Source organism: Phocoena phocoena, chromosome 11 (assembly GCF_963924675.1).
Source record: "Phocoena phocoena chromosome 11, mPhoPho1.1, whole genome shotgun sequence".
NCBI lineage: Eukaryota > Metazoa > Chordata > Mammalia > Artiodactyla > Phocoenidae > Phocoena > Phocoena phocoena.
Window position 1 is genome coordinate 72,618,414 of NC_089229.1, and position 13,285 is coordinate 72,631,698.

At 33.4% G+C, this 13,285-nt stretch overlaps 1 protein-coding gene across 1 annotated transcript in view; it reads right to left on the bottom strand.

Annotated features, from left to right (window-relative positions):
* Nucleotides 1–13,285, bottom strand: part of REDIC1 (regulator of DNA class I crossover intermediates 1) — a 71,407-nt gene that overhangs the window by 3,253 nt on the left and 54,869 nt on the right. The window contains 2 exon segments of the mRNA XM_065888107.1: nt 338–420; nt 6,303–6,366. Of these exon segments, the coding sequence (XP_065744179.1) occupies nt 338–420; nt 6,303–6,366 (147 nt within the window).

Consider the following 13,285-nt stretch of genomic DNA (forward strand, 5'->3'; position numbering starts at 1 on the left):
TTTACGTTTTCAATTATTGTGAATGGGTTCTTTTAAAAACCCTTTTAAAAGAAGAATGCATTTACCATATACACACACATACATCTCAGTAAGAGTGGGTTTTGTAAATAACAATGAACACATTCATCATCTCATAAGCATGAATGAATGATGCTCAATTACATTTTAATTTACATTCTTCTTACATTTTTAATATTTTCATTTTTGTTTACATTTATTTTCACTATTATCTCAACTGTTTTTTTAGAATGAAAAAGTAAATGATGAGAAATACAAATCACTCTAAATTAGTATAGCATATATTAACAAGCAAAAAAAAAAAAAGAGCATAACTTACCATCTCTGAACTAGAACTGAAACAACTATCTGCTGGCCTTGGGGAGCAACTGGTAGACTGACTACTCTGTGAAGAATCAAGATCTGAAAATAAAAATTTAATTTGTGAAGAATGGTACCTATTAATATGTACATAGGCAGAAGATAGCTGCTGGTAAATAAGTTTAGCTAACATACTATAGAGCATTTTAAAAGTTAAAATTTTGGATATGTGGCAGGTTGCATTTTTGACAGGGTATTATGGATTTATTCTACATGTAAAAGATGTGTATCTACAAGTAAAATGAGGGTACCTAATGTAAGGGAAGAAAGAAGAACAGAGGAAATTGAATTGATTTTTTCCAATACAATGAACCATTTTTTATGAGCAAATAATTTAAAGTGTCAATCTGTAGGAAGGAGAAATAAGCCAAGTTAAGGTACCAGATATTTGCTAATTGAGTAAATGAAGTTTTATCACACAATCAAAACTGTATTTAACCTTTAATATGATTTCATAACTATAGAATTTTAAAGCCATTTATGAATTCAAAATAATATAAAAAGATATATAATCTATTGAAATTTGATGGTGACTGTGACACTGTTAAATTTATTTTTTCAAAAGCTGTATGTAAAAAAACTCAAAGCATCCAGTATGTTATTCTTTCATTATCTGTCTAATGTGTTCTCTTATGATTACAAGTAAAGTTTAAAAATGGGCTTGAAAAGTAGGTCATGACTCCCTAGCATGCATAAATACTATAGATCAACAGTAGCTTCAACCATTCTTCTTCTTGTTTGTGAAAATGAATTTGCTATCCAAAAAGAAAAAGGTAATGGAATGTGGTGCAACACATGTTAAATCACATGTCCTCCCATACACAACAGACCATGACTACTATTCATACCCAGATCAGATCTGTACCTTCTGTAACAGAATCTAACCATCAGTCAGCTGAGAGGTAGAGAGAATTTAGGTAAATTCAGTTACCCTTAGTTCATCATACTAGAAGGAATTTATACCCTCCCAAAGCAGGTTCTCCTCAACAGTGGAAAGCAGAGAAAAGAAAAGTAGGATTTTACTAACAACAACAATGATCTAAGGGCATTCCCCCACAACAAGGTTCATTCAGTTCATAAGTATAGTAAACCCATAGTTATTAGTAGAGAAGACAAATGTCCATTAAATGAATGTCTTACCTCTAACAGTGTAAGAAAGGATATGTAGATTAAAATGTAAATTATACACTTATTGAGTAATTACCTTAAGTAAGTCATTTAGTAGTTTTTAGGAATATGTGGCCATAATGCTCAAAGTATTCAGACTCTTGAGATGGAGAAAAAGACATACATTTATTTTTTTTTAAATAGTCACAAAATTAGACCCAACAATAGAAGTCATAGAAGGTACAAAAGTGGTAGAGACCTAAGTGTGATGAGCTCTAGGGAAAAAAGGTTTAGTGAAGAGTAATAGAGAAAGTACAAGATAAAGAATGGGCTTTGGAAGATGAATAAACAATTTCCCAAAAGACAAGATGAAAAATAGCATATGGGATGGGGGAAAAGAAAGTATAGAGGTGCACTTTAATACAAAATTAATTTTAGACTGCCTACCAAGGCATCTAATTGGGGATTATTTAAAGAAGGGTTAAACTATATGAAAGCAGATTGTTAGGAGATTAACTCAATAATCAAGTTATGAAGTGATGAGGATCTGCAATAAAACAGTGGGACTGCATTGAAGAGGCAAGTGATTCAAATTTCAAGAAAGCTTTCAAATAGCCTCAATTTAAAAAAAAATTTTTGTCAATCTGACATAACACTAATTCCAAAATCTTAGAAAGATTACCCATGCACATACACACACACATACATATTATACATAGGCCAATCTCACTTATAGGATCAATGCAAAAATTGTATATAAATATTAAAACTTTTAAACTTAAAGAAAAAAATTTAAAAATTAAATAGAATAGCAAACTTAATCATAATTCATCATGATTTGGTGGGATTTATTTTAGGAATGCTAGAATGGTCCATATCACAAAATCCATTAGCAAAATTCAGCACTTTAAAAGATCTACACCACAGTGAGATATCACCTCACACCCATTAAGATGGTTACTTATTGAGAAAAAAAAACAGAAAATAATGTGTTGGCACTGATTTGGAGGAGTTGGAACCCTGGTACACTATTCGTGGGAATGTAGAATGGTGTAGCTGATATGGAAAACAGTATGAATTGTTCTTCTAAAATTTAAAAACAGAACTTCCATATGATCCAGTAATCCCATTTCTAGGGATATATCCAAAAGAATTGAAAACAGAATCTTGAAGAGATATTTGCACACCCATGTTCATTGTAGAATTATAATAGCCAAGAGGTGGAAGCAACCTAAATGTCTATTGACAAAAGAATGGATACAGAAAATGTGGTTTACACATACTATGGAATATTATTCAGCATTATAAAAGAAGGAAATCCTGTTGTATGCTACAACATGGATGAACCTTGAAGACATTATGCTAAGTGAAATGTCACAAAAAGATAAATATTGTATGATTACATATAATATTTGTATATTGTATGATTATACTTATATTCAAACTCATAGAAACAGAATAGTGGTTGTCAGAGGCTGGGGGGAAGGAGAGGTATACTGTACACTTTGAAATTGTTGGAAGGGTGAATTTTATGTGTTTTGGGGTACAAAAAAAGATATATGAGGGAAAGATAATAATCATTTCTACAGATGCCAATAATCACTCTTCCCCAAATTACTGATAGCCTCAAAATCACCTCTAAAAAAACTCTCAATAAAACAGTCAACACACATGTGCCTAAGTCCAAAATCCAGACTCTTACTTAATGTAGAAACATGGGGTGTACATTCACACTAAAGTAGTAACAAAAACAATGAAAAGTACCTACAGCTAAATCTAATAAAGGACATGCAGAATCTGCTTGAGGAAAACGTTCAAGTGCATAAAGGCATTTTAAACAACTATTAAAGATATAAAATTAGACTGAATTAATTAAAAGGCATCCTTATTCTTATATAGGGCTACTCAACATCATTAGGATGACAATTCACACTTAATTAATGTATACATTTAGTACTTTCCCAATAAAAATTGAAACATTTCCTTGGCGGGACTTCCCCAGTGGTCCAGTGGTTAAGACTCTGTGTTTCCACTGTAGCGGGCACAGGTTTGATCCCTGGTCAGGGAACTAAGATCCCACATACCAAGCAGTGTGCGCCCCCCCACCAAAAGAAACATTTCCTTGAAGTTACACAAGTTGATTTTAAAGTTTACATGTAAAATTAATCAAAAATAGCCAGAAAAATTCTTTAAAAAGTGCAAAGGGAGGTGTAACTCTTAGAAATTAAACATAGTATAAAGTAATCATAATAAAAATAATGTGATATTAGCACATGAAGATTAGGAAAGATCAATGGAATGGTAAAGAAAGCCCCAGAACAGATTGAAGTATATATGGAAAGTTGATACATAAAAAGGTAGTATTACAAATACCTAGGGAAAAGATGCATTTTTAAAAACTTGAATCAGGATAAACTTCTAAAACAGGATAAACTCTAAGTGCAAAAATATAAAATCATACTAATACTAGAAGAAAATATAAGTGAATTCATTTGCAACCAGGGAGTGTAAACAGTCTTCCTAATTAAATCCAAAGGTATAAAAGAAAAGATTGATAATATTAGCTACATAAAAAATGTTAAGCCTTTTGCAAAGCAGCAGACACCATAAACAAAGTAAAAACAGATAAAACAAATCAAAAATTAATAAACTAGCAGAAAATATTTGTGACGCATTACAAAGACCTAAACCTCTTTAATATTAATATATAAAGAGCTCTTAAATATCAAGAAAAAGATGTAAAACCTCAATGGGCCTAAGGACATGAATGGAGAGTTCACAGAAAAAAAATCACAGATAGCCATTACACGTTTTTAAACGATGCTCGACTGCACTCATATAAAAAGAAGTGCAAACTGAAACTTCTATCTATATATCTTTATAAGATTCACAAAAATTCCTAAGTTTGACCACAATCCCTGTTGGTGAGGCTGTGGAATCAAAAGCACATTTCTGGTAGGATTACAAAATGACGCAATGGGGAATTTGGAAATTTCTATCAAAATCAAATTTTGGCAATAACTATCAAAAAAAACACCCCACAGTGTATCTCCTCTTTGATTCAGCAATCCCACTTCTAGAAATTACCCTGAAAATGTACCTCCACAATTAAGAAATATGTGCTCAAAGTTGTTCGCTGCACATTGTTTGTAAGAAAGATACTTGAAACAACCTAAATATCCACCAACAGGGCACTGACTAAGTAAACTATAGATCATCCACATAATGGATTACTAAATGGGCATAAATAAAGGATGAATAAATGTCCAGTACTACTACGAGGAAATCTACAGAAAATTTATTAAATAAATCCATTTAATTCATCTATAAAATACATTGTATTAAATAAAATATCCTATTTAGAATGCAAAGAACAGGGAACTAAGACACACATATATGTGCATTTATACACATCAGGCTTTATTTAGAAAAAAGTCCACTGGAATGATAAACAGTAAGCCAACAAAAAAATAGCTACTCATATGAGGCAGAAGGAAATAGGGCAGACAGGAGAGGGATAGAAACCAAATTAATGTTTTACATATTAAAAAAATTAAATTAAGTAAAAAAGGAAAAAGTCCATAAAGATTTCTAGGTATCCCAACAGACTAGATATGCTGAAGAATCATTCAACCGCAAAATATCTAAAAAGTGCCAGAAAGTGTTGTCAACAAAAAGACAATATAGAATAAAAAGACCACTCAAATATGAAATATCTGCTACTCAAATATGAAATATCTGCCACACAGGGGTCTACAAGCAATCTGAATCTAGGATATATAAAAGGTATAAAGGACATAGATATACAAAAGACACATCCCATAAAGAAAGCCAAACTTCCTAAAAGAAACATGGACAATAGACATGAAAGACATTTCACAGATGAAATAGGGGTGGCCAATGAGCCTAATCAACAATGGGTAATAAAAATTGAAATTGCAGTGAGATATCACATTGCCAACAATGATAAAAAGCTGATCCAGTGTTAGTGAGAATAAGTAACAGCTAAGATTCTTTACCTATTGCTAGTGTTTAAACCAGGAGTTTAAACAGGCACATCTACTTTGGAAAACAATTTTGCATTACCTAGAAGAGTGCATATCATATGAACTAGCCAATTCTACTTCTAGAATTATATCCTAGAAGAAACATTTATACATGTGTGCCAGGAGAAATGTCAAAATTTGTCAAAGTAGCATTGTTTATCATAGCAAAATATTAAAAACAACTCAAATAATCTTTGTCAGAAGATGCATACATAGATTGTGCTACATTCACACAATAGAAGGCTATATAGGAGAAAACAAATGATGAACTGTATTAGAGTCACAAGTGTCAGGGTGATTGAACCTCAAAACATATTACTGGGTGAACAAAAAGTAAGTTTCAGAAAAATGTATAGAGTTTGCCTCAATTTGCTGCAGAAAGCTCAAAAGCAAGCAATTGGAAAAGTCTATATGTGCTATCACAAAAAACAAATTCAGGAAAAGAGTTACCACTAGGGGGCAAGATAGGAAATGCAATTGAAAAAAATATTCAAAAGTACTGATTATGTATTATTTCTTAAACTACTATACAAACTAAGTACAAAGGTATCTGTTTATTATTAAGTAAGTTGTACATATATATCCTCATCATGTATAACATTTTATAGAAGACAAAATTAATTTTAAAGACCCAATTGCACTATTAATATATTCTAAGATACTTATAAAATATATTTGCTGGCAAAATTCTAAAAGAACCTTAAAATTTAACTAATTTCTGTTAAAATGTTGTTTTTTTAAAGAATAAAATTCATTTATAGTTATACTGACAGGTTTTCTTAGTAGATGTTATCCCGCCTTTTAAAGAACACATTCCTCCTTCTTCCATCAGAATCTAGAAGAAAAACAAAATTTTAACAACTCCAAAGAATATAAAATAATAACTACTTATAGTTCCTTTTAACCACACCAACTCATCTTATAGCATTCTTCTTTCATATTACTTTAATTCAACTCAGATGATTTTAAAATCACAAAGAAAAATGTGCCTGTGATGAACAATAAAATGAAATAAAATATAAATTGGTTTAGAAACAGCAAGCAACAGAATAGACATTTACCAAGAAATAAATTATTGACAAAAAAGAAAGGCTTCAGGTAACCTTAGCAAATGTAGTTGAAAAAAGACAAAGATATTAAAGCAATTTGAAGATCTATTCTGTTATTCTCTTTCTAATTTCTTAAGTTGGATATCAGTTCATTTACTTTCAGATTTTCTAAATAATAAAAGCTCTTAGAGGTAAAAATTTTCTGTATAACACACCACTGGCTTTGATTTTCATCAATTTCTATGTAATTTGCATTTTCTTTTGATTTTTTTCTTTTTCATTGTTAAACCCACAGTGTTTCTTAATTTCCAAGAAGGTAAGGGAGGTTAAACACCTTTTGTTGTTGCTGGTGATTACTACTTTAATGATTTTTTACTAGAGAATGTGGCTATGAATCTCTCCATAGATAAATATCTTAGAGTTTCTTTATGGCTTACTATTATATATGAATTATGTTTAAAAATGTACCATGGATTCATAGAAACTAAATATTCTCTGTTGGTGGGATACAGTTTTTTAGATACATAGGTAGTATAAAAGAGAAACTGTCTGGCTGCTCAGTCAAACCTGTTTCCCCTTCCTCTTAGGCATACAGCTAAACTACATTTCCTAGCCTCCCTTGCAGTTGGTTTGAACAAGTGATTTAAGTTCTGATCATTGGCAAATATGGTGCAGAACACTACCAGTCTTGGTCTATAAAAATTTTCTCCATAATCTTCCACTTCCTTTTCCCTCTGATATCAACATACAGTGCAAACATGGAAAGCTACCAGTTAAAAGACAGCAGAGTCCCTAGCAGCCAGGGGTCCTGAATAACTTTATAGAGCAGAACCTCTTCTCTAACCCCGTTATTCAACCATTTAAAAAGTATTGTATGTTCAGAGGGCAGACAGCAGAAGCAAGAAGAACTACAATCCTGCAGCCTGTGGAACAAAAACCACATTCACAGAAAGATAGACAAGATGAAAAGGCAGAGGGCTATATACCAGATGAAAGAACAAGATAAAACCCCAGAAAAACAACTAAATGAAGTGGAGATAGGCAACCTTACAGAAAAAGAATTCAGAATAATGATAGTGAAGATGATCCATGAGCTCGGAAAAAGAATGAAGGCAAAGATCGAGAAGATGCAAGAAATGTTTAACAAAGATCTAGAAGAATTAAAGAACAAACAGAGATGAACAATACAATAACTGAAATGAAAAATACAGTAGAAGGAATCAATAGCAGAATAACTGAGGCAGAAGAAAGGATAAGTGACTTGGAAGATAGAATGGTGGAATTCACTGCTGAGGAACAGAATAAAGAAAAAAGAATGAAAAGAAATGAAGACAGCCTAAGAGAACTCTGGGACAACATTAAACTCAACAACATTCACATTATAGGGGTCCCAGAAGGAGAAGAGAGAGAGAAAGGACCCGAGAAAATATTTGAAGAGATTATAGTCAAAAACTTCCCTAACATGGGAAAGGAAATAGCCAGCCAAGTCCAGGAAGTGCAGAGAGTCCCATACAGGAAAAACCCAAGGAGAAACACACCAAGACACATAGTAATGAAATTGGCAAAAATTAAAGACAATGAAAAAGTACTGAAAGCAGCAAGGGAAAAAGGACAAATAATATACAAGGGAGCTCCCATAAGGTTAACAGCTGATTTCTCAGCAGAAACTCTACAAGCCAGAAGGGAGTGGCATCATATACTTAAAGTGATGAAAGGAAAGAACCTACAACCAAGATTACTCTAACCGGCAAGGACCTCATTCAGATTCGATGGAGAAATCAAAAGCTTTACAGACAAGCAAAAGCTAAGAGAATTCAGCAACACCAAACCAGCTCTACAACAAATGCTAAAGGAACTTCTCTAAGTGGAAAACACAAGAGAAGAAAAGGACCTACAAAAAGAAACCCAAAACAATTAAGAAAATGGTCATAGGAACATACATATTGATAATTACCTTAAACGTGAATGGATTAAATGCTCCAACCAAAAAACACAGGCTCACTGAATGGATACAAATACAAGAACCTCAAAACAGGTTTTGAGGTTTATATATGCTGTCTAAAAGAGACCCACTTCAGACCTAGGGACACATTCAGACTGAAACTGAGAGGATGGAAAAAGATATTCCCTGCAAATGGAAATCAAAAGAAAGCGGGAGTAGCAATACTCATATCAGACAAAATAGACTTTAAAGAATGTTACAAGAGACAAGGAAGTCACTACATAAAGATCAAGGGATCCATCCAAGAAGAAGATATAACAATTATAAATATATAGGCACCCATCATGGGACCACCTCAATACATAAGGCAACTGCTAACAACTATGAAAGATGAAATTGACAGTAACAGTAATAGTGGGGGACTTTAACACCACACTTACACCAATGGACAGATCATCCAAAGAGAAAATTAAAAAGGAAACACAAGCTTTACATGAACAATAGACCAGATGGATTTAATTGATATTTCTAGGACATTCCATCCCCAAACAGCAGATTACACTTTCTTCTCAAGTGTGCACAGAACATTCTCCAGGATAGATCACATCTTGGGTCACAAATCAAGCCTCAGTAATTTAAGAAAATTGAAAGCATATCAAGTATCTTTTCTGACCACAATGCTATGAGATCAGAAATCAATTACAGGGAAAAAAACCATAAAAACCACAAACACATGGAGGCTAAACAACACATTACTAAATAACCAAGAGATCACTGAAGAAGTCAAAGAAGAAATCAAAAAATACCTAGAGACAAATGACAATGAAAACACAACGACCCAAAACCCATGGGATGCAGTAAAAGCAGTTCTAAGGGGGAAGTTTATAGCTATACAAGCCTACCTCAAGAAACAACTCAAATAAACAATCTAACCTTACACCTAAAGGAACTAGAGAAAGAAGAACAATCAAAACCCAAAGTTAGCAGAAGGAAAGAAGTCATAAAGATCAGAGCAGAAATAAATAAAATAGAAACAAAACAATAGCAAAGATCAATAAAACTAAAATGTGGTTCTTTGAGAAGATAAATTTGATAAACCATTAGCCAGACTCATCAAGAAAAAGGGGGAGAGGACTCAAATCAATAAAATTAGAAATGAAAAAGGAGAAGTTAGAACAGACACTGCAGAAATACAAAACATCCTAAGAGACTACTACAAGCAACCCTATGCCAATAAAATGGACAACCTGGAAGAAATGGACAAATTCTTAGAAAGGTATAACCTTCCAAGACTGAACCAAGAAATAGAAAATATGAACAGACCAATCACAAGTAATGAAATTGAAATGGTGATTAAAAATCTTCCAATAAACCAAAGCCCAGGAGTAGATGGCTTCACAGGTGAATTCTATCAAACATTTAGAGAAGAGCTAACACACATCCATCTCAAACTCTTCCAAAAAATTGCAGAGGAAGGAACAGTCCCGAACTCATTCTATGAGGCCACCATCACCCTGATACCAAAACCAGAGAAAGATGCTACAAAAAAAGAAAATTACAGACCAATATCATTGGTGAATATAGACGCAAAAATCTTCAAAAAATACTAGCAAACAGAATCCAACAACACATTAAAAGGATCATGCACCATGATCAAGTGGGATTTATCCCAGGGCTGCAAGAATTCTTCAATATATGCAAATCAATCAATGTGATATACCATATTAACAAATTGAAGAATAAAAACCATATGATCATCTCAGTAGATGCAGAAAAAGCTTTTGACAAAATTCAATACCCATTTATGATAAAAACTCTCCAGAAAGTGGGCCTAGAGGGAACCTACCTCAACATAATAAAGGCCATATATGACAAACTCACAGCCAACATTGTTCTCAATGGTGAAAAACTGAAACCATTTCTTCTAAGATCAGGAAAAAGACAAGGTTGCCCAGTCTCACCACTATTATTCAACGTAGTTTTGGAAGTTTTAGCCACAGCAATCAGAGAAGAAAAGGAATCCAAATCAGAAAACAAACCCACAGAAAACATCATTCCCAACTGTGAAAAACTGAAAGCCTTTCCTCTAAGATCAGGAACAAGACAAGGATGTCCACTCTCACCACTATTCAATATAGTTTTGGAAGTCCTAGGCACGGCAATCAGAGAAGAAAAAGAAATTAAAAGGAATACAAATTGGAAAAGAAGTAAAGCTGCCACTGTTTGCAGATGACATGATACTATACATAAAGAATCCAAAAGATGCCACCAGAAAACTCCTAAAGCTAATCAATGAATTTGGTAAAGTTGCAGGATACAAAATTAATGCACAGAAATTTCTTGCATTCCTATACACTAATGATGAAAAATCTGAAAGAGAAATTAAGGAAGCACTCCCATTTACCATTGCAACAAAAAGAATAAAATACCTAGGAATAAACCTACCTAAGGAGACAAAAGACCTGTATGCAGAATACTATAAGACACTGTTGAAAGAAATTAAAGAAATTAAAGATAATACCAATAGATGGAGAGATATACCATGTTCTTGGATTGGAAGAATCAATACCCAAAGCAATCTATAGATTCAATGCAATCCTTATCAAATTACCAATGGCATTTTTTACAGAACTAGAGCAAAAAATCTTAAAATTTGTATGGAGACATAAAAGACCCCGAAGAGCCAAAGAGGTCTTGAGGGGAAAAAAAGGAGCTGGAAGAATCAGACTCCCTGACTTCAGACTATACTACAAACCTACAGTAATCAAGACAACATGGTACTGACACAAAAATAGAAATACAGATCAATGGAACAGGATAGAAAGCCCAGAGATAAACCCACCCACTTATGGTCAATTAATCTATGACAAAGGAGGCAAGGATATACAATGAAGAAAAGACAGTCTCTTCAATAAGTGGTGCTGGGAAAACTGGACAGCTACATGTAAAAGAATGAAATTAGAACACTCCCTAACACCATACACAAAAATAAACTCAAAATGGATGAGACCTAAATGTAAGACCCGACAGTATAAAACTCTTAGAGGAAAACATAGGAAGAACACTCTGACATAAATCACAGCAAGATCTTGATCCACCTCCTAGAGTAATAGAAATAAAAACAAAAATAAACAAATGGGACCTAATGAAACTTCAAAGCTTTTGCAATGCAAAGGAAACTAAAAACAAGACGAAAAGACAACCATCAGAATGGGAGAAAATATTTGCAAATGAATCAACGGACAAAGGATTAATCTCCAAAATATACAAACAGCTCATGCAGCTCAATATTAAAAAAACAAACAACCCAATCCAAAAATGGGCAGAAGACATAAATAGACATTTCTCCAAAGAAGACATACAGATGGCCAAGAAGCACATGAAAAGCTGCTCAACATCACTAATTATTAGAGAAATGCAAATCAAAGCTACAGTGAGGTATCACCTCACACCAGTTAGAATGGGCATCATCAGAAAATCTACAAACAACAAATTCTGGAGAGGGTGTGGAGAAAAGGGAACCATCTTGCACTGTTGTTGGGAATGCAAATTGATATAGCCACTATGAAGAACAGTATGGAGGTTCCTTATGAAACTAAAAAGAGAACTACCATATCACCCAGCAATCTTACTACTGGGCATATACCCTGAGAAAACCATCACTCAAAAAGACACATGCACCCCAGTGTTCACTGCAGCACTATTTACAATAGCCAGGTCATGGAAGCAACCTAAATGCCCATCAACAGACGAATGGATAAAGAAGTAGTGGTACATATATACAATGGAATATTACTCAGCCATAAAAAGTAACGAAATTGGGTCATTTGTAGAGATGTGGATGAATCTAGAGACTGTCATACAGAGTGAAGTAAGTCAGAAAGAGAAAAACAAATATTGTATATTAACGCATATATGTGGAACCTAGAAAAATGGTACAGATGAACCGGTTTGCAGGACAGAAATTTAGACACAGACGTAGAGAACAAACGTATGGACACCAAGAGGGGAAAGTGGCGGGGGGTGGTGGTGGTGGTGTGATGAATTGGGAGATTGGAATTGACATGTATACACTGATGTGTATAAAACAGATGACTAATAAGAACCTGCTGTACAAAAAAAAAGTATTGTAGGCTCAATCCTTAAAACATTCAAGTCTCAAACTTGTACCAGGAACCCACAAGCTGAGAAAGCTACATAGACCCCAAGGTAGACATATACTGCAATGCCAACTTCATATCTTTTGACAGAGAAAAACAGAAAAAGAGCAGCCCAAATAGAAAAAAATAAAACTGAATTATTCAAGGAATTTCCCCCATTCTCTAGGTTCAGCAAGCCTTCACAATGCCTGCTCAGCAGGATTTCATAATTGGTATGGATCAATAACTTTTATATCCTCTTCTTCTCTTCTCTAATGGGCATTTATTGCATTTATACTGTCCCTAATACTATATATTTTCTTTATATACATATCTTTTGCTATCTTTTTATTTTCAACCTTTATTATTATGTTCTACATTTTTCTTGAAAAATATGTAGAGATATTAGTCTCCTCAATTTGATATTCCTCTAATCTTGATAAGAAACACCAGCCCTCTAATAAAATTTAATATATTGCTAAGCAGGATTCATTCCTTACATTTTACATTTATTGTTTACATAGCAGTGTTCTCATTTTTTCCCACCTTGATCAGGTTTCCTAGTGTGACATCCCCACCGTTTTGCATTCTGAAGTTCTTCCATGTGCCTCCATTTTTCTAGTG